At 37.2% G+C, this 22,083-nt stretch overlaps 1 protein-coding gene across 4 annotated transcripts in view; it reads left to right on the forward strand.

The window, feature by feature from the left end:
- smtnb (smoothelin b) overlaps nucleotides 1-22,083 on the forward strand; it is a 354,299-nt gene that overhangs the window by 177,592 nt on the left and 154,624 nt on the right. For 3 of the 4 annotated variants that reach the window (XM_060843540.1, XM_060843539.1, XM_060843542.1), the window contains exons 7-8: nucleotides 5,453-5,997; nucleotides 8,868-8,931. The exons of the other annotated variant lie outside the window; for it this stretch is intronic. In XM_060843540.1, the coding sequence (XP_060699523.1) occupies nucleotides 5,453-5,997; nucleotides 8,868-8,931 (609 nt within the window). The remainder of the gene's footprint in view (nucleotides 1-5,452; nucleotides 5,998-8,867; nucleotides 8,932-22,083) is intronic. 4 annotated transcript variants of the gene reach the window in all.

Below are 22,083 nucleotides of genomic sequence, written 5' to 3' on the forward strand. Positions count from 1 at the left end.
AAGTTAAGTGGAATTATAGACACTAAAGATGATAGCATAAAATTACAAAGGGATTTTGATAGACTAAGTAAATGGCAAAACTGTGGTAGATAGAGATCAATGTAGATAAATGTGAGGTTATCCATTTTGGAGCAAAAATGGATAGATCAGGATACTTTCTAGATGGTATGAAGTTAAATGCAGTGGATGTACAAAGAAACTTGGGGGTTTAAGTGCATAGAAGTTTAAAATGTCATGAACGGATGCAGAAAATAATCAAGAAAGCTAAATGAATGTTGGCATTTATAGCTAGACATCTGGAGTACAAGGATGAAGAAATTATGCTGCGGTTATATAAAACCCTGATTAGATCCCACTTGGAGTACCTTAGGAAGGAGATACTGGCCTTAGAGTCAGTGCAGTTTGGTTTACAAGAATGATACCTGGACTTCAAGAGTTAAGTTATGAGGTGAGCTTACACAAATTAGACCTGTTTTGTCTAAAATTTAGAAGTTTAAGGGGTAATCTGATTGAAATCTTCAAGATACTAACAGGAAAAGACAGTGTAGCTAAAGATAAACTATTTCCATTGGTTGGGGATGCTAGAACTAGAGGGCATAGTCTGAGAATTAGGGTCAGACCGTTCAGGAGAGATGTTAGGAAGCACTTGTACACACAAGTTTGGATGTTTGGAACATTGTTGTACATCTTAAATAGGTGATAGATGTTTTTTATCCATCAAAGTTATTCAGGAATATGGGCCAGTGATCAGCTGTGATTGTATTGAATGTTAGAACAGGTTTCAGGGGCTGCGTGGCCTACTCTTGTTTCTATGTTTATTAAAGCAAGGTACCCTGTAACTTCTCAAATCAAAACTAAGCATAATTATGTGAATTATTTGGTGTCCAATCCAGATAGAAAAAGAATCAGTGAGCGTATTATGTCAGCATGTTGGAAGATATTACCTTAGAAATGACAGTCAAGGCAAGAGTAAAATGTAAACATCAGAACTACAGGAAATTAATCAGAAATTAAAATTTAAAAATTGTCCCTCTCTCATGCAGATCTTAAAAGGTTAAATATCAAAGTGTTTTTATCTTCCATAAATCTATCAAAGCTATTACAGAATTATAAATCAATGTGTGGGATTGGACCAGGATAAAGGTTAAAGCTGTTCATGAGATTAATATGGAAGATGCATTATCTACAAAACAACACTCATCACAAACATGAGCAGTACAATTCTTGCAGGTGAGTTGAAAGTAAGTCATAAGATCATAAAAATTTAAGCAGAGTAGATCATTTCATTCATCAAGCTGACTGGATGGTGGAACAATATTGTGAATGATCTGATTGCAGCCCTAACCCCATTTTCCTGCCTGTCCCCAATTACCCTTGAATCACCATTGTCACTTTGCAGACTAGGACATGACTTGATTATAATGACAGCTTTCCCAAATACTGTTGTGAAAGTTAAAAGTGTGTGAGTCTCAGTTGTAAAATGGGTTCCAGGATTATTTACAATGGCACAGCCTTATGCGTCTTATATCGCTACGTTGGTCTGCCCCTGGGTTTTTTAAATTTTGATACGATGACTGTTTCGAGGCTGTTCTCAACCCACCTTGGAGGGCAATTATGGATGGGTAACACATGCTAGTCTCACAAGTAGTGCTCACATCCAATGAATGAAACGGAAAAAACATGCTTCAAGCAAATGATGTCTTCTTCATGAAGATGGGGAGAGGTAATCTTTTTGCTTCTGTTTGTTACCCCATTTGTCTGTAAACAATATAATCTAAAAAAGATTAACAGATGGATTTCAGTGATAAATAATGGTTCATAAATAAGATATGGTCGAAGGCTGAATCGATTAGTTTTTAGCAATGATACAGGACCAGGATTTTTTAAAAAAGGATCAGTTAACATTTTGGGATTGGGTGAATCAACTTATTTTTAGAGTGTTGTGGTTTGCTTTAGAATTTTGTGGAATATTGTGGATTAACTCAGTTGTTGTGGAATTTGTCAAAGCTGTCAATGGGAGTACAGTTTTTTTGAGCAGGTTGTTGGATATATCATGGCCAGAATCTTCCTCAATGAGATAGAAGCTGTTAATAAAATACTGTAGTTTGTTTTTTCAGCTGTCTGGTTACATCAAACATTAAGCAGGACAAAACCACAAAGAAGGGATATATAATTGTAATATTATTGAGTTGACATCTATTCTGCAGCAGAGTTGTTAATTGTTTTCGCTGCCCCTGCTGGTTAATACTATGTTAAATGTTATGCCTTAACAAACAGATATTCACCTAAATCTGCTACAAGAAATGCTGCCTTATAGAAGGAAAGGGGCAGTATTGCTAGTTACCATAAAGGTGACAATGACCATTTTTTGGCTTCACGCTGTTTCAAGGCTGGAGAAGGCAATATTGAAACATTTTCAATTCACTGTCCACTGTGCAAGGTAATTCACTGAGGCTCTATATGCAGTAAGAGCTGAGTACACTTCATTTTGACTTCCCCCTGTGAAGCTGACAGAGCAAGCTTCACAAGGAGGGCATGCCTCTCCATGATGTAGGTACCATTGACCGAACACATGTTGCTTTGTGAGTCTAGCATATAAATTCTGAAACATACCATAATTGGAAAGGATTGCACTCTATGAATATCCAGATTGTGGTGACAACAATTAGCACACCATGAAAATTTCTTGGTGTTCTGGTAGTAATCATGATGCCTTAATTATGCAGCGTCTACTGCATCAGGTGCATTGCCACAAACCACAGGGTGGTTACTGGCTTCCTGGCAATATCGCTCAATACCAAGCTCATGACTTTGATATATAATATTACAAACAAATCATTCTGATATTGATTACAAAACTCAACTTTTTCATTCCATTAGTAACTATTTTCTCTGTTTGTCCTCTGGCTCCTTTGCAGTACTGCTCAAGTGCCTGCAGCATGGCTGATGATGGTCTGCTGACTTTCAACTGGGGAGACTATACATGACCTTGGAGAATAATTTTGGGTACCTTTGATCTTAAAAGATACATCTTTGAAGAGCAGAGTTAATAGTTTCCAAGCCAGTTGAAGAGATTGAATTTGAGACTCATAAATTATTTCATGAACCTCACCCCTCACTTTCCATGCTAAATGTTTCAAGTGCACAATTTAATAGCAAACTTCTATTTCTTCTTAAATATGAATAAAAAACATTTTTATACATACACACATACATACACATAGGAACCTGTGAACCCCTTTGATGACTGATTTTTGTATCTATGAAGGAAACCTTATCACACTGCAGATACTTGTCCAAGACCCATCTCAGGACTTGATAGTCAATGAAGGTGAATTCGTAACACAGCCTAGGAGGTCAAGTATAAACCTATAAATCCTTCCAACGTGTGTCAATGGCAGGTGGTTAGAGCAAGAGAGATTTCTGGTCTGAAGAAGAGTCATTGGTTGCTGAAAAGGTGATGGTGAACTGCCTTCTTGAACCATTGCAGCCCACATGCTGTGGGTTAACCCACAATGCCCTTAGGGAGGAAATTCCTGAATTTTGACCCAATCTGTACCTCTGGGTTTCTCTAGCACTTTCTGCATTTATTTCAAATATCTACCATCCATAAACATTTTACTCTAACTCATTACTAAAAGATTTGAATACAAGAGCAAGGAAGTTTTACTGAAGATGTACTCGCCTTGAATGAAACCTGGAGTATTATGTACAGTTTTGGTCTCTTTTCCAAAGAACAGATATATTTGCCATAGAAGGAGTACAATGAGGGTTTACAAGATTCTTGGAAAGGAGAAATTTGTCTCTGAGGTGAGATTGCATTGACTGGGTCCGTATTTACTGGGGTTTAGAAAAATGAGAGGGGACCTCATTCAAATGTACAAACATCTGACAGGTCTGGACAGAGTCAAAATTTCTTCATGCAAGAGGTGCTGGACCTGTAGAAATCTTTACCACAGGAGGCTGTAGAGGCCAAGTCTTGATTATATTTCAGAAAGAAATAGATAATTTTTTTAGAGGCTAAAGTTGTCAATGCGTATGAGGAGAAAGAGCAGGAGTAAAGCATTATGATCAAGAATCAGTCATGTTCTTATTGAATGGGAGAATGGGTTCAATGAGCTGACAGGCCTTCTCTTGCTCCTTTTTGTACATTTTTCTATGCATTTGAGACCAGTTATGCACTGGAAATAAATAGCTACAGACATAACATGCACGTCAAAACACATGTTGCCACAGAAACCTACAATCTGAGTAAACTGTAACACACCATTTGAAACTATGATGCCAAATTTGCAGCTAATGTGGCAGCAACCTGAGCTTATATGACTTCAGTCTTTGCTTTCACTACCGTACTCAGATATTGGGCACCTTCTGTTTGTGCTGCAATTGAAGCTGAGATATTAAGCATCAAACATTCATCATGTTTAGATCTTGTTGCGCCTGCCACAAGTGTGTTGCAGTTCTTATATCCAACAAAAGAACTGAGAGTCACTCGACAACCACCTGTTGAAGGAGCGGCAGTCCAAAAGCTGGTGCTTCCAATTAAACCTGTTGGAGTATAATCTGATATTGTGTGATTTTTAACATTGTGCATCCCAGTCCAACACTGGCACCCCCAAATCATCCCTTCATAATGACATTGTATGCTTATCCTTAGCAAATGGGCTGCAGAAGTTTAAGAAGCAACTTAACACACTGTCACAATGGCAACGAAGTATGTGCAGTGATGCCCACATTCCATGAACAAATAAAAAACAGCTAAACAAAATGCAGTCTCTCTGAATGCATATGACATTCAAAAAAAGGATTATGATTTGAATGCATAAATTGAGGTAGGTTTAATTGTCATTACAGAGATGTTGCAACAGTGTGACCCATATTCAGAATTGAATATCCAAGGATAACCAGCATTTTGGAAGGATAGATAAAAAGGGAAATAAGGCTTGGTAATATTCTTAATAAGAGATTGGATGAATACATTAGTAAGAGAGGACCTTAGATTGAAAGACCAAGATATAGAATGAGTTTTAGTGGAAAACTTTGATGTGAGTTATTTGTAGGCCTTTGAACCCCTACACAGGCACAATATAGATCAGGCAAAAATAATGATTCAAATAAAATTAGTAATATTGTAATAAATGGCAACATCAAATTATGCATAAACTGAGTTAAGCAAATGATCAAGAATGCTGTAAATGGTAGTTTTTTGTAATGTGAATGAGATGAGTTTCTGAAGTAGATCTGCAGACTTTGTATTGGTTTCTTTTCAATGAAGTAGGATAATAAAAGCATTTCTTAAAGCACTGATTCAGTAATGACCTGCGTATGCAATGTTGAATCAATATTTGTCTTCTGTACTTGTTGGAAATGGGATTAACATTCAGCTGGTTACTATGCACAATAATTGATGTAGTGTTTTTTAAAGTTGAAATTTGTTTCTTTTAAACTACAGAAATAGCCTCTGAAACAGTTGTTCTCGATCCACTGAAGAGAGTCGATGATGGTTCAGTGAAATCAATTTGGGGATCTCGACAAAGGGCAGAATCCTCTTGTTTGGATTGTCACTCATTTAGTACTGACTTGGACTTGAGAAATGAAAGTTACACAGATTCCAAAAAGTATATGACATCTAACGGTTCCAGGGGCACATTAGAAACCCACAGGATAATTTCAACACAATACAATGATACATTGCAGCAGAATAATCCTTCAAGTCTCAACAATGAAAATGCCAGTATAAAAGAAACTGAAGTTTTTAGAAAAAATAGATGTGCTTCAATTAATAACAATGAGAATGTCATCGCAGGACCTCTTATACCTGAAAGGGAGGATATGGATAGCATTTTCCAGTCTGAGATAAGTTCCAGGAACGTGAATCTGGGCTCTGTACAAAACTGGTTGAATTCTGACATCAATGATAATATACCTTCAGCAACTACAGGAAGAGCCAATGACAACAATGAAGAGAACACATGTTTCATGACACTTGACAATAAGGTAAACTTTCTAGCAAAGCTACAAACTTGAAGCCCCTTCTTTCCTTAAAAAGTTACTTCAAAACAAATTTTGTGGACAGTGTGTTATAATGCAACCAATTCCTAAATTAATTATATTAGAGATGTGGAGACAAAAGTAATGCCTGTCAGGAAGAGACTTATAGGAGGTTTTTGTAAAGTTAGGTTTTAAAGTTGGCAATATAAATCAAGACAGAAGAGTTTAGAGATTGTACAATAGTGGATGGCTGATGGTCAATTAATAATTAAATTCAGCCAATCAATAGTTAGCCAAGAAGGAAGTGAAGAGTATTGAAGATGGAACATACAATGGACAATGGCTGTAAACCTATCCAAAGGAAATTAGGGATGGCAGTAATTGGTGGCCCAACCAGCGACATATCTGGTGAATAATAATTCTTAAAAATGCAATGCAATACAAAACCATGTATGGTAACCAAAGTGAGAATTTTAATATTCATGTATTAGTGGATAGGGAGTTATTGAAGGCTCAGCAGTGATAGGTATGTAAGTTGTCTATGTTTACAGCAGGAAAAATGTAACGGATATATTGGAATTTATATATAGTAAAGCTTGGAAAGCTGATGAGGAACACTTTGGAAGTTAGGCCTTGAGGTGACTGAATTGTGGATGGAAGGCACAGTGGCCAGTAGACATGATCTCAGGATAGCATTGAATGATGTATGGAAAATTATATCCAAATAGAACATAAACCAACATAAAGAATGTTGATTTGGTTTATTTAGGAATAATATAACTAAATGTCTAGAAAATGAAAATGGTTGCAAATGTCAAACATAGATGTTACCTATGGCCCTCTCCCATGATAATTTATTTGATATATCTGTTAACACTCTCTGCTGCATTGAGACATATCAATTGTAAACTTAGCTTTGATCTCCAGTCAATGAAAATGTTGTGAAAGGAGAGCTACAGAAAGCTGCATTTTTCACGACAGACCTAGTCAAATGATATCAGACATGAGGAACAGACAAATCAAAAATAAAGATAGGATGTGAAGATGGGGTTTTGAGTTTCAAATATGACTATATATGCAAACATGTAGTGCTAAAAACCAGGGAAGGCAGATAAGCAAAACTAATATAAATAATAGACTAAATTGGGCATAGAAGAGTGACATTTAAGCAGATTTTGTGGAGTCAATCAGTGCCATAAGTTGTCTGGTTGCCTTTCTTCTTGTAAATTAAATCCCACAGTCATGTGTTTGCTGCAACAATAGCAGGAAATTCTCTTCTAATCTGGACCACGTTTCTAGCCACAAAACACATGTAGTTCGTTAATCTTTGTAAAGATAGATTGAACTAACACTAGAGAAACAAACTAACGTAGTTTGTTTAGGTCATAAACTATGTTATTGCACAGTAGGTAAAACAAATAAGAATAATAGATGTCACTTGTTATAATCAAATCAATTTCATTTGCGTGGCATTACAGAAACAGAAAAAATACAAAGTATAAAGAGTATGATAGCCCAATTGTTAGACTATTTACTTAGTACAAGAACAAGCTCTTGTTGAACAGTACAGTTTCTACTTTTGAAATCCAGTGCCTCTTGACAACCTTTTTGATGCCTCTCTGCTGCAATTCTGATATCTGAATTGATGCTTAAAAAGTCTTCCTTCAAAGAAACACAAATATCCAAAAAAATTGTCACTACCAAGGTGGCAGATGTCTCCTTAAATGACCAAATATTGCTGAACAACTAGCCAATGTATGAATGCTGCACAAAACATCCAGCTGTGCCATTTAGTTATATATGTATTCATGTGTTTGAATGTCATGCTGACTAGTAATTGTTAAACTTGTGTATAGGTTGAATTTTGAAGACAGTTTTTTAAAGTTGAAAATAGGGGTCGACTAATACACAGGCACAAGTTTTGATGGGCTGAAATTCACACTGCAGTTCGAAATACCAAATTATTAACAAAAGTCAATTTGATCACATAACTAATCCCAGGTAAAGAAGAAAAACACAATGAATTTCAGTAAAGGTAAATACTGGATAAAAGCAAGAGACTGGTACAAAAATTTAGCAAGTCAAAGATTCATTGAAATCCTGCAAAATCACACTGTTCAACATTGTCATGATCTGGTATAATGACACACTTAAAATGAAACATTTATTAAGTTCTGAATGTGTAAGTATCTTGAACTTTCCTGCCAAATTTTTCCATTTCTCTCCCATTTCCTCTGTTATGAACCTCAGCAACATTAATAAATTTGTCAAAGAATTAAAGATATACCATTATGTAGCTAATATATCTCACCTTTATTCATAATGGCACAGTTAAAATAATTAACATTTTAATGCTATAAAAGTTTGGATGTATAGTGAACAAAGTGTGATAAGTACCAATAGACTTAGTTTGAAAGAATGAATGAATCAAAACCAAGTATGGTAAATAGAGTTACGAATTAATGAATGGAGGTGCGATATAGTAAACAAAGAGCAATGCATAGAATTACCGGTCTGAACAAATGAATCAAAACGTGCCTTAGTAAACCAAGTGTTGTAAGTAGAGTTATGAATGAATGAATGGAGGTGCGATATAGTAAACAAAGAATGATGAATAGAGTTACCAGTGTGAATGAATGAATGTGATTTAGTGCATTATTGTAGGATTGACTTATACCCAAGATATATGGAAATACAAGATGTTTTGGCCACAAATAAGGGGTCGACTTATACATGAGATCGACCTATACACGAGTATATATGCTACTTAAAACAAACATTGAAATCTCTTTTGTCCAAATTATTTTCATGGAAAAATGCTCAAAAAGTCTTGAGGCATGGCAGTGACGCATTTGATTTTCTTTGTTTCCTCATAGATCATTTATGAGGATCAAACACCAAGGAGCATAGCAACTCCATCCAAGCAGAAAGAGTTAACTGGTGAGACAGAGTATTTTGTTATTTAAATAGCCTTGTAAATACAAAACTAGTTATATTAATCACCAAGTATTAACCTCTGTTTGAAGGTTGCTGATCTAAGGCTTTTGCCCGAAACGTCGATTTTCCTGCTGCTCGGATGTTGCCTGACCAGTTGCGCTTTTCTGATCTAAACTCTGTTTGAACCATGTACTTGCATCAGAAGCAACTGAGCAGCTGGATGTTTTGATTGGTGGATTGATGTACTAGGAACTACGAAACCAAATATTTGTGCAGGCACAGAATTACTTAGGCGAAAAAATTATTAAAGTACATTTAGCCTTTACGATACTAATAATACATAATGGGATGGCCTGAGAAATTAAGCACTGGATTTTAGCTCAGCATACCTACCTGCAGGGGAACATATCCCAAATGGTGCAATGTTTGGTCTTGGAGGAGGTAGGTATAGAATGCAGTCTGACTGCTCCCTCCCAATGCTAATCAGAGATGTCCATGAACTGCCAGATGCAGAAAGAAGTCTGTGTAAAGGGCAATTTCACTTAATTGCTTTCTCAAACATTAAGTCCACCAGCGCTCAGTCCTCACATCCTTAATATCTGCACCTATTCTCTATGCCAGCATATGTTAACCCATGCTTCCACTGTTCCTTGCCCTTACACCCTTCCATTTTAACTCAGTATCTACCATAGGCAGATCAATGTAGAAATAACATTGTAAATGTCTATTACAGACTTCATTATATATTAAAAGAGATACTTCATTCCTTTAAAAAACAAACATTGATGTTCATAACCCTACATCAAGGAAGTATCCCATGATAATCTTTTAAGCTGTTATCAGACTGAGCTTACAACTGCCCCCTTTCTCCACTTTGTGATATGTAGTGGAAAGCAAGTAAACCTTAATAACATTGTGGTGATTGCAGTTTGGGTTATGTTAACAATCAGCTTTGAAAATGCTAGAACAGATTTTTTTCAAATCTCACATAAACAGACAGGTAGTTCTTTTGATCATTAGAGGGTCAGCAACATAAATAATTCAACAGCATGACAGTGCACGGATCTTATCAATATTTGAGTTCAAATGTTCCCCCTAAATTAGTGTACGATATGTTGGAATCTCAATTCCCACCCCCCACCCCCCCCTCACCTGGTGAAAATATGATCTGTCAGAAATGGAGGTAGGAGTCTGAATTCTGCTCCTTTCACCATTTTTAACAGTGCCCAATCTCCATGGCCCATTTGAAAATCACATGGAAAATCTACATTTGAACGTTGTAGTGCTTTTGCATATATCTGTAATCATTACATTTCCAATGCAATTACAAGTATGAGGTGCCTATTGGAGTGGTATTCTTATCTGACTATTATGTAGTCTGGTGAATATATGTTGGACAATTCTAGTTGCCTAATTTTCTGCATTTTTCTGCTTTTTACTTCTGAAGATCATTGATTTTTGCTGTGTTATAGCCCAATGGTAGGAATATCTTTTGTTATCTTGTTTAATTATCATTTTAATATATGAACATTGATGAGAATTTTAGTAGGCTATTAAATCATGTAAAACAACAGTGCTGAAACTGGTCTTATCCTGTCATGGTGTTCATGCACTAATCCTTTTTAGCAGAAGTTACTGGGTGATGATCCAGAGTAGTAAGAACAAATTAATTTCCTATCCATAGTTAGAGACTGCTGATACCAATTGCAGTATTCTTGCTGTTATCTTTGTTGAATAAATAAATTCAGTATAGACCCAGAATTAAAGTTGAACTTGAGATCTTTGTGTTTGGTAGAATTTGATAATTGTTTTCCCAGCAAAGCTTTGTGCCCATTGTTACTAGTGAAAATCTTTTATGTTTCTCTGCAGTAGAGGACAAGATACATAACACGTATTCAATCTTGGTCAAATCCTTTTGATGTAATCTGCTGAGGACTTCAAAAGGAATCCTGCAGTTTTGAATGTTCACTTTGGTTGGAAAACCGGTTTGCTCTATTTCCTGCCAGTTTCTTTTTGTGAGCTTGTACTGTTTCCATTTTTGGTATGTTTACATTCATTCAGTGTGGTTTTTATTTTTGGGTGGAACACTCCAATCAGATAAACTTTATGAACATCTGTCTATTCCTTTTGAGTGTATTTGCAAAGCATAGTCTCATACATGTGCTTTCCCACACAGCAGTAAAAAGTGCACAGCAAAAAAAGGAAATGTGCGGTTATGGCATTCAATGGAATGGTGTAAAAGTCATGTCACTTTCTTGCATTTTTTAACCTAATAAGGAATTTTTTTCCCAGTAGGACACTCCAAACAGGACACAATATAACCTGTTATAATCAAATGCCGAAAGATTCTCTTAATCTTTGCTGGCTTCAATTCAAAACTTAAATGAAAGCAAATCTGCACAGTTTCACAAATTGCTTTGAATGTTTTGTCATGAGTACTTATGTGAACAAATTAAACAGATAAAAAGAAACTAGTTAACTCTTTCCTTCAAAATATTTTTCCTTGCATTCAGTTTCTGAAGACCAATGTCTTTAATTTCTAAAGACTAAGACTTCAGAAAACACTGATATATACCTCCTCAGGCTTTTAGTGATTTTGAGTGTTAATAGGCTACTACAAAGACTTGGTTTAGCTTAGTTGGCTGGCTGGTTTGCAACGCAGAGTGACATCAATAGTGAGGGTTCATTCCTGCACCAGCTTAGATTACTATAAAGGATTTCCCTTCTCAGCCTCATCCCTTGCCTGAGAAATGGTGACTCTTGTTAAACCATCACTATTTGATATCTCTAATGAGAGACAAGTTCTGTGGTCTGGTAATACAATTGTGCAGTGCACCACAGATATGCCTGTTTCAATTGTCAACTGAATCTCAACCAAGAACATTGCCTGCCAGCTCTTGGCGCTGGATATGTGGTAGGGAGACTATGAAGAAAGAAGGAACAACTTTAGTTTTCATCCTTTAGTTTTTTATCCTTTGAATTGCCATTGAGTAATGGTGTTTTTTTGTTTTGAAATTAGCTAATTGTAGTTTTCAGTGAAATGTTCTTTTCAAAATTTGACAGAATGGTAATACAACTCTAAACAGATTCTCTCCTGGTTTCACAAATTTCTACATTGACTAACAAAGCTAATTAAATACCAGATTTGATGCTAATCTAATTTGACTGGCATTAGGACATTAAAAATGAACTCAATATCCTGGGTAAACAAAAAAAAATCAGATATTGCAATAATGTTTTTGTCTACTGGACCCGATAAGAACAGCAAATGCAATCATGGATATTTGAGAAGGATAGAACTGATCTGTTGAATTGGAAACCTAACCAAATAGTCAGTAGTTTTCCTGTAACATTTGCCATTTTATGTTTCCACATTGTCTTGCCATTATAGTTCTGTTTCTGACCTAGACATTTTGTATGCACATCAGTGACATAGTTAAGTTTCTCTTTTCTCTTCCCTCAGGTCTTTTCCAAATATATTGTGTTCATTAAATCACACTCTGGTCTCCTCAACCTATTTCTGCTATTTGTTGACCACTCAATTTTCCATCCTCTCTTCCAAGCTCATTAATGATGGAAGTATTTTTTCTCTCTCTCTCTCTCTCTCTCTCTCTCTGGATCTGTTCCTATCCTTTTCAAAACCACACCATCACTTCTTCCTCAAATATGCCGCTTTTGACCATCTTTGCAAATTACTGCTCAACCTCCTTCTCATTAAAGCTCTTTGATATGTTATTGCCTAGTAAATGATTGTTCTTCTTTCCTGCAACTGCATATTTGAGTGTTGCCATTTGGTTTCCTGTCCTGCCACATCACTAAAACAGCTCTGAACCAAGTTTTTAAAAAAAGTGTAATTATACAACATTAATATCCCTTTAGAGATTGATAAATTCCAGTGTCAGTGTAAATAAACTGAAGAACAAACAAAAAATTTCAAACTGAAATGAACATAAATCAAAACTACAGAACAGGCAATAATGTTTTGAAGTAAAGAGAAGGTAATGAAGGCAATGAAGATACCTCGTACAACTCCTTTCATGATACACCTACTTCTGGTAGATAGGTTACAAGAACATGTTCCAACAGGTTCACTTTGCTTTGTAATACCAGGTTGCAACTTTCAAAATCTTTTGAAAATCAATCCATTTAACCCATATTTTAGATCTGCTTTCCACCAGTAAAGTCCACACAGCAGCTCCTTGTTCCTGTAGTCTCCAAAAGTTCCATGTGTTCTGTTGTCTTCCTTTGACTAGAAAAATGGATTCTTAACAGTATCCTGCTTTCACACAGCTGTTATCTGCTTTGCCACTTTTTCTCTGTGTGTCTCTGTATCTTCAAAGAGCAGCTGTTCCTTTTACTGTCTTGTGAAAATTGGCACTGGGGTTTTCAATGGGTTTTAGTTCACTTCTCTTTCCCCAGGACAACCAGATTGTGTGAACTATCTCTGTGCAGAGGTTTCAGTATGATCACTATTCTCCTATCCAGAATATTTTGTTTCACCTTAAATTAGAGAAGGCATTTTAAAACATAATTGTGTCTTGAAAAGTCCCACTTTTGTAACTGCCTGAAACATTCTCCTTCATCATTCTTCTCATGTCATGCTGCTGTAATCAAACACATCATCCTATTGCATTGCCTCTTTTCTATTGTCTAGCTAATTGGGACAACCTGCAGTTTGATACATTCTTACCTATCCAATTTTGCCCTAACATCTCAAATCGTAGTTGCCATCTTCCTCCTGCACTGCTACCACAAAATCTACACTACGTCCCCTTAATATATCCTTCATCAAAAAGATAGCCTTATTCCACTTCTTTCACGTAGTCTGTTTCTACTCCTATCTTAACCCATACCCTGTTGAGACCTCATCTATATATTTGACATACTCCAATTTTGTGCCGGTTGGCTTCCCAACCGCCACACCTGTCAACTTAATCTCATTGCAATTTAATCTACTAATATCCTATCTAACACCAAGTGTCATTCATTCAAATCCTCATTCGTTCAGGTTCTCATGCTTACATTTACTTGTATTTTTTTTTCAGCTCTCCTAATCCTTTAGAAATATGTTCCCACTAATCTAACCTCTTGGGCATCATCCCTCCTTTGTCCCATCATTGCCAGCTGTGCCTTCACCTGCTTATCCTCGTGCTCTGGACCCCTCAGTTTCCCTCTTATGTTGTTTCATTTGGCTTAATATTAATTTTTAAGAAATATTTATCTGCAAAGCTCCTGCCAGATAAATATTTGAATGTAAGCCTGCAGTTAATGTACGCAATAGTAGAGGGGTTAACTGTTGGTTTAGCCATTTGAATCATTTCACCTTGTGCAGACATTGGAAGGTTAAAAACATAATAATAATTGAATTAAGAAATAATGGTTATTAGTCATCACCTCAGTCACTTCAAGGAGGCGGGGAAAACAGCAAAGGACTTGCAATGCCTTGCTTGCTCGTTGCGTAGATATCTCCCTCCTCACTCTAAAAAACAGCTTTGTATTTACTCGAAAATCTTTTCCTCTGCAGTTTGTTAAAGACACAATATAAATTACAATTTGTTATGTATTCACATTGACCTAAAGTCATGAGCATGTTGATGCTATTCTAAAACCAACAAAACTACTTACAGATGAGGATGAAAGTTGGGAAAGCCAGGCATGTATAGAAGCTGGGGACTTTCTGAACTGTGAGACTGCAAAAATGCTGTTCGAGCCTACAGCAAACATGTCATAGCAGTGACACTGGCATTGTATATAGCTGAGATTGATTCTGCTATCATGTAATTTTTAAACACACATTCCTTAGGTCTGCTCTCAAACTAGGGCTAATATGTGGAAGAAAGCAGAAGACATAATGAGGGAAGAAACTATAGAAAGCACTCTGAGCTACTGGATTCACCAGTGTGGAGTCCCACTGGAACCTGTAGCACTGATGCAGCAGAAGTGTTCATTTGGATATTTCTACCTCACAGCATCCAAAGAACTGTGTCACAGATTTATATCTGATGTCCAGTTGTTAAGCACACAGAATCTAACCTTTTCCCTTCTTCAGAACTATAAGTATGAACAGTAACATTTAATTTATGAGGTCCCATATGATTGTGATTTAGCCTTCTGTATGTTTATGTCTGACTGAAATGGGTTGTTCACATTGTTTTCACCAACTGGCAGATGGCTGCTATGGAGTAATCTCTGTTGTGGTATAGAAGAGTACCATATGAGGTACTGAATTTGATTTGAATAAACATTAAGCAAACTCAATATACTTATAAAAATTGATATTGTGTTTTGACAGACTTATTATGTCATAGCTTACCATTTTTGTCCGCCAAGTTATTTATTACAACCTTTTAAAGTAACATTGCCTCATTATTTACACTTTCTTTCCCAAGCCAAACATATTGCTTAATTTTCAACCAAGTTATTTTAATTTAAATTTCTTTGGTGGTATCAATGTCAATTTTATTCCCTGTCCTGATCATTTTCCTGACTTGCAGAATCTACAAATGACAATTTAACGGGTCATCATGCTCCTCTGCCTCCCATCAAGTAATGCTTGGCACTTGCTTGACGGTGACATATTAATTTGATGCTCATTTTTAGAAAGAAACAGTCACACACCAAGGTGGTCCTTTTCATTAGCCTATTGCCCTTCCCATAGATGGCAATTACATTTACATTGGACATCTCAGGGGTAGTAACATAAATACTATGCTGATTAAATGGCTTTTTACAAAACCACAGGCTAAATTGTGAACATAATGGTAAAAATGTAATATATTAGCATTGCATTTCTTTTTGACATATTTTATTTCTAGTTTGATTCACATGGTAAATAGCCATTGGAGGAATGCAAGACTGTTTAAGCATCTGTCATTCATATCATGCTTATCCATTTCTAGTTTAATTTCTGCATATTATTTCAGAACAGATTCTTGAATTTCTGGTGCATACTTCATCATCCTTTGTTTATGTTCTCTTTTGCTAATTCTATCCATCATTCTGCATTCAAAAAGGCAAGCAGGTTTGCATTTTGCTGACACCCCTGTGTAATTGAGACCCCTTTGTAGCCCCTATGAACTCCTCATCCAGGCCAGTTTCTGTGTAGATTAAAGTCATTAATGATTATTGCCTTCTCTTTATCATCATCAAAATACAGAAAATGCTAGAGAAACTCAGCAGCTCTGGCAGGATTTGGAAAGAAAGAAACAAAGTTAATGTTTTGAATCTGATATGACTTCTTCAGAACTGGAGTATTTTAGAAATTCCTCCTGCTGCTTTTATTGATCGGTTGAAAATTTCCAAGGTGTTCAGTCCTTTTAGAGATCCGAGGAATTTCCTGACAACAGATGCTAGGCCAACTGGCCTATATTTCCCTGATTTCCCTCCAGCACATTTCTTCAAAAGTGGACTGGTGCATCAAGAGAACTTCGAAAGATGATGTTTAAAGCATTTATACTATTCATCCCTATTTCCTTTAAAACCGTAGGATTGGAAGTCAAAGCTCCAAGTGATTTGTCACTCTTGTGTCATCAATTTAGTTACTTTTATTTTGCTATACTAATTTTGGTGAGGTCCTATCAATGTTCCCTCTACTCAGACCCATGCAGCTTAGTCTGCACTGAGTACTGCTTGAGTTACAGAGTGTGATGTCAGGGGTCGGGTGAGTGAAGGGAGTTTGGTGAGGGGTAGAACTGTAAATTAGTTGAAACAAAACATATATAAGATAGCAGGTTAGGTGATATATCATAGCTATAATATGTTAGAGCCTCTGTTGGAATGCATGAGCAACTTAGGTTCAGAGTTTTGAGCTGGGGATAAGCTGCAAACATTACAGCTCAACAGGGAGGGGTAAAATTACCTGGAAAATCTCAGATCCAATACAAACAATCTTGAAATTTGCAAAATACCCTCGGATGTGGGTTTAAACCATCATTCTCTTAAATTTGGTGGAAACGAAAATCAGGTACAGTGAAAAACTGCCTTTTCACCCCTGCAACCAATTTCACCACTCAATCTGATAGTAAGTGATCTGTGTCTCAACCACATTTACCTGCTTCTCAGAGGATGCACCAGCAAGGTTTACACGTTCACCCTCCTCCAACTCAGAGCCTTTCACCTCAGTGGGTACTTTTTCTAGATTAACAATGGGAGTGCAACCTGGTAAGCACATCACTGATACATCTCAGCAGCTGGTCAAAGAAGAAATGTCCTGGTCCTTGACACAGAGGATTGCCAGACATCAGGTAATTGCTCAGGTCATGGACAATGACCCCATGATTTTAATGACTTCTTGAAAATGCATAATGTTAAAAATCACACAACATCAGATTATAGTCCAACAGGTTAATTTGGAAGTTCAAGCTTTTGGAGCTCTGCCCCTTCGTTAGGTAGCTAGTGGGGCAGGATCATAGGACGCAAAATTATTATTGATGATCAAAGTATCATACAACGATGCAATGTATATTGAACAAACCTAGATTGCTGTTAAGTCTTTAATCACTTAATATATAAATCCCAGAACTTCTTTCAAGTTACATTCCCGAAATAACTTAAGGTTTTGTAGAAAAAGGCGACATTTCAGCTCAATCGATAAGTTATCGCTGGAATGTTATCTCTTGAAAGAAGTTTTGATATTTATATGTTAATGAATCAAAATGAGGCGGCATGGTGGCTCAGTGGTTAGCACTGCTGCCTCACAGCATCAGGGACCTGGGTTCGATTCCAGCCTTGGGCTACTGTCTGTGTGGAGTTTGCACATTCTCCCCATGTCTACATGGGTTTCTTCTGGGTGCTCCAGTTTCCTCTCATAATCCAAAGATGTGTAGGTCAAGTGAATTGGCTATGCTAAATTACTAAGTCAGGGGTAAATATAGGCTAGGAGAATGGGTCTGGTTGGGTTACTGTTTGGAGGGTCGGTGTGGACTTGTTGGGCCAAAGGGCCTGTTTCCATACTGTAGGGAATCTAATCTAAAAAAAACCTGCAACCCATTCTAAGTGATTAAAGACTTAACAACAATCTAGGTTTGTTCAATACATCACACCAGTTGTATGACACTATGATCTTTTACTATAAATTCTGTGTCCTATGACCCTGCACTACTGGCTACCTGATGAAGGAGCAACCCTCCGAAAGCTTGTACTTCCAAACAAACTTGTTTAACTTGGTGTTGTGTGATTTTTAACTTTGTCATCCCCCAGTCCAAAACTGGCACTTCCACATCATGAAAATGCATAGATAGAACAGCAAGCATGTTTGTCAGTGGCAGTCAATAAATTTGATTGATGGATGGAGGTGACTACCACCAACGTTATAAATACCCTGCTAGCTCCAAAATGGTGCATATGGTTTTTGCCATGGCAACTGCCATGGAGAGCCAGGTGTAGCCCACTCAGTTTCTGCCAATGTCTCATATTTGCACAGGCATGCACTTCATCACATTACCCCTAAGTGCTCAATAAGGCTGGAGGAGGAGGAACTTTGACCTCACTCCAGGTGTCCCTTCCTCTTAGGGAGACAGGGTGATCAAATTAAGCACCTATTGGAAGGAGCCACACACTGGTCACCAAGAAGCTTCCTCTCAGGATACCAATGAAGTGCCTGTATCCTCCATCTTTTACCTATCTATGGTGCCAAAGCCTGCAGACATTCCAGCTGAAGATGGTGAGCCTGCATCTGGGAAGGATACTTTCATTAGTCCTGGGCCCTCGAGGCTCAAACACCTTTGGGTATGATTGTCCAAGTCTCCCAGGTCAAGAAGGCCAATGACAGTGAAGACTTACTCCACCCCAGCTGTGAAAATTGGCCTGCTATTAGATGTAGTGGGAAAGAAAGCAAGAAAAAAATCTTACTGAAATCACTTAAGTGGCATGTGTAATACTGTTATAAATGATCTTGTACTTTTGTAAATATATATGCACTGTACTCTTAAAATGTCTGTGCTAGTGTCATTGTTCTTGTTAAGTCATACCCATGTGAAAGATGAGAAGCATCTTCAGATGTCAACAGTGAAATAAATTATAATTACCAAGCATTACTCTTCCTGGATAAGTAACCAACTCCTTGACTACAAATTATGTCAAACATTATGAATCCTTGAACCGTAGTGTTGATGACTGTAGCCGAGGCATTGTGCATTAACGTGGACAACACTGAGGTTAAATGCAATGTTAGGGGATAGTGCTAGAGAACCTGACCTGCAAATATCTTCCACATTTACAGTCACCTTGAGGATGAGAGTGGTTGTCTTCCAAAATTCTATTAACTGCATAATGGTTTCTGCAGATTGGAAGGTGACAATTATATTATCTGACTATTTTAGAAAGGAAGGGGAGAGAAATCGAGGAACCACAGACTCACACCAGTTGTCTGAAAGAAGCTGGAATTTATAATAAAGGATGCAATAAAAAGGATATGTAGAAAACAGTGTAGGACAGAATCAAAATGGATCTTTGAAAGAGAAAACATGTTTCATAACCTATTGGAGGTTTTCTGATCATGTAACTAGCAGAGATAAGGGAGAACTGGTAGATTTATGATAATTGGATTTTCGGAAAGCTTTCAATATGACCTCAAACAAAGTTGTATAGTTAAAATTAGAGTGCATGGGAGTAGGTAGAATATACTGGTATGGATTGAGAATTGATTAGTGGACAGAATGGCAGGAATAAGTTGATCATTTTCATGTTGGCAGGCTGTGGCTAGTGGGATATGCCAAGGCTCAGAATTTTGTTCCTTGCTGCTCACCATTTATTCAATGATTTGCAGTGGTGTTTCAATATAACGTTTCCAAGTTTGCAGATGACACAAAGCAAGGTGCAAGCATAAGTTATGAAGAGAACGCATCAAGGGGATTTGTAAAATCTAAGTGAATTGGAAAAAAGAAGGAAGACATTGCGAGGGGTGGTGGTGGTGAGCTATAGGTGGAGAGAAGCCTAGAGAGAGAGAGAGAGAGAGAGGGAGGAAGACAGTTAGGCAGACAAGCGGATGGATAATAGTATGTCAGGGAGAAAGAAAAGCTGATAATGGAGACTATAAATTGTCAAGATTTGGAGATACTGGTGTTGGACTGGGGTGTACAAAGTTAAAAATCACACAACACTAGGTTATAGTCCAATAGATTTATTTGGAAGCACTAGCTTTTGGAGCACTGCTCCTTCATCACAGCTTCCAAATAAACCTGTTGGACTATAACTTGGTGTTGTGTGATTTTTAATTTCATAAATTGTCAAAAGGATTGCTATTTTACAAACACCCAATGTCATGACAAGGCCTCGGTGTGGGGGTGGATAAAGGACATGGAATTAGGTGTTTAGACTTTAAAAGGTATGAGCTCAATATTCAGTCCAGAAGGCTGTAGAGTCCCCAAGCAGAGCACAAGATGCTATTCTTCCAGCTTTTGCGCTGATCCTTTCTATGGCACTGCAGCAGGCATGAGACAAAATATTGGCCAGGAAACACGATGATGTGTTGAAGTAGCAGGTAACTGGAAGTTCAGAATCAGTTTATGAGCCAGAATGTAGACGTTCTGCAAAACTTTTCCCAGGGAAAGATATTCTTGCCAAACTAATTCTTGGGGTAAAGAGACTGTTCTATCGGGAAAGATTAAATAAATTGGGTCCATATTCTATCAGTTTATAAACATTCTTTTAGATTTTACGTTATCTCTTAAGTCATTCATTATTTAATTTGACAAGTAGATGTTGTTCCCCTTATGGATGTTAACTGGCTCTGTAACACATTAATTTATTTTTCCACTGGCTTTCTATCACTTTGCAGATTGACAGGTTGGATTAGATTACTTTGCCCTTCGGCCCAACAAGTCCACACCGACCCACCGGAGCACAACCCAGACCCATTCCCCTACACCTAACACTACGGGCAATTTAGCACGGCCAATTCACCTAACCTGCATGTTTTTGGACTGTGGGAGGAAACCCACGCAGACACGGGGAGGATGTGCAAACTCCACACAGTCAGTCACCTGAGGCGGTAATTGAATCCGGGTCTCTGGCACTGTGAGGTAGCAGTGCTAACCACTGTGCTACCGTGCCGCCCTATGTTACTGTGGACAGTCTGTATCTCGACCCTTTGAAGTCAACCTTACCTAAATCTAGAAATTTAGCCAGTTCATAAATGCTACATTTAACTGAATCATAATATGATCACTACTAAATAACGGACAAATTATTCTGAACTCGAAGAAGGCTATCAAAATGACTGCCGACCTACTCATAAGTGGGCCCTATGATGTGAACTACCAGTAACCAAAAACTCTTAACCAGAATGCATCTGCATACAATCAACACCACGATATTCCATGTGTAATAATGTCACTGTCTGCACATATGCCTGTCTACTCAGGCTAAATTTCTGGTTATTTGGGGAAAAGTAGGACTGAGTCTATTTGAGATTTGGGAGCAAAGTTTGGTGAAATAGCGCGAACCATTAAATAGTGCACCCAGGCAGCTCAGTGGGTGTCGAAGAGATCGGTATTCCATGCTTAATTTGGAATTCAAGTGTGACCTTGGCTAACACCCATTATTGATCTTGTTCTCTCAGGTAGCTGTAGAAGATTCCAATTTAGAATTGTATACACACTTTTTCTTCAGCTCAATATTATTGCATTACTTTTGGGTTCAGTAAAATTCTTCAATGTTTTCTTTATATTTGTTCCATAAATAATACATTTTAATTAATTCTAAAACTTCAACCTTGCAATTAGTAGATTTATCTTTAAAACAAAAACCAAAATAAACAATATTTATTTCCAGTCAAAGTGTCCCAATCACACTTCTTCTTTGCAAAGATAATCAACTATGATCCTCCCGTCCTTACTCACTCAGATGGTTGCAAAAGTCATCTCAGTTTTTTCAGTGAATGAAACTGCCTCCTTCAACCCTCCAGTTGATAAGGATGTCAGATTTTGTCTAAAGTGATGCATTCTTTGTTGGATGTTATTAGTCCGTTTCAGGCTTGACCAGTGAACTTTAAATGAACATTTCCAATTCCAGAACCAATCAACAAAGCTGTGTAAATGCTATCATTGATGCTAGCAGGTAGACAAATGGTAAATGGAGCTTAATAATATTACAACTGTAACCTTAAGATATTAAATAAGCTGTTGTGATTTCCTATTTCACTGAGGTAAAGAAAAT

The sequence above is a fragment of the Hemiscyllium ocellatum genome, chromosome 24 (assembly GCF_020745735.1).
Source record: "Hemiscyllium ocellatum isolate sHemOce1 chromosome 24, sHemOce1.pat.X.cur, whole genome shotgun sequence".
NCBI classification, from domain to species: domain Eukaryota; kingdom Metazoa; phylum Chordata; class Chondrichthyes; order Orectolobiformes; family Hemiscylliidae; genus Hemiscyllium; species Hemiscyllium ocellatum.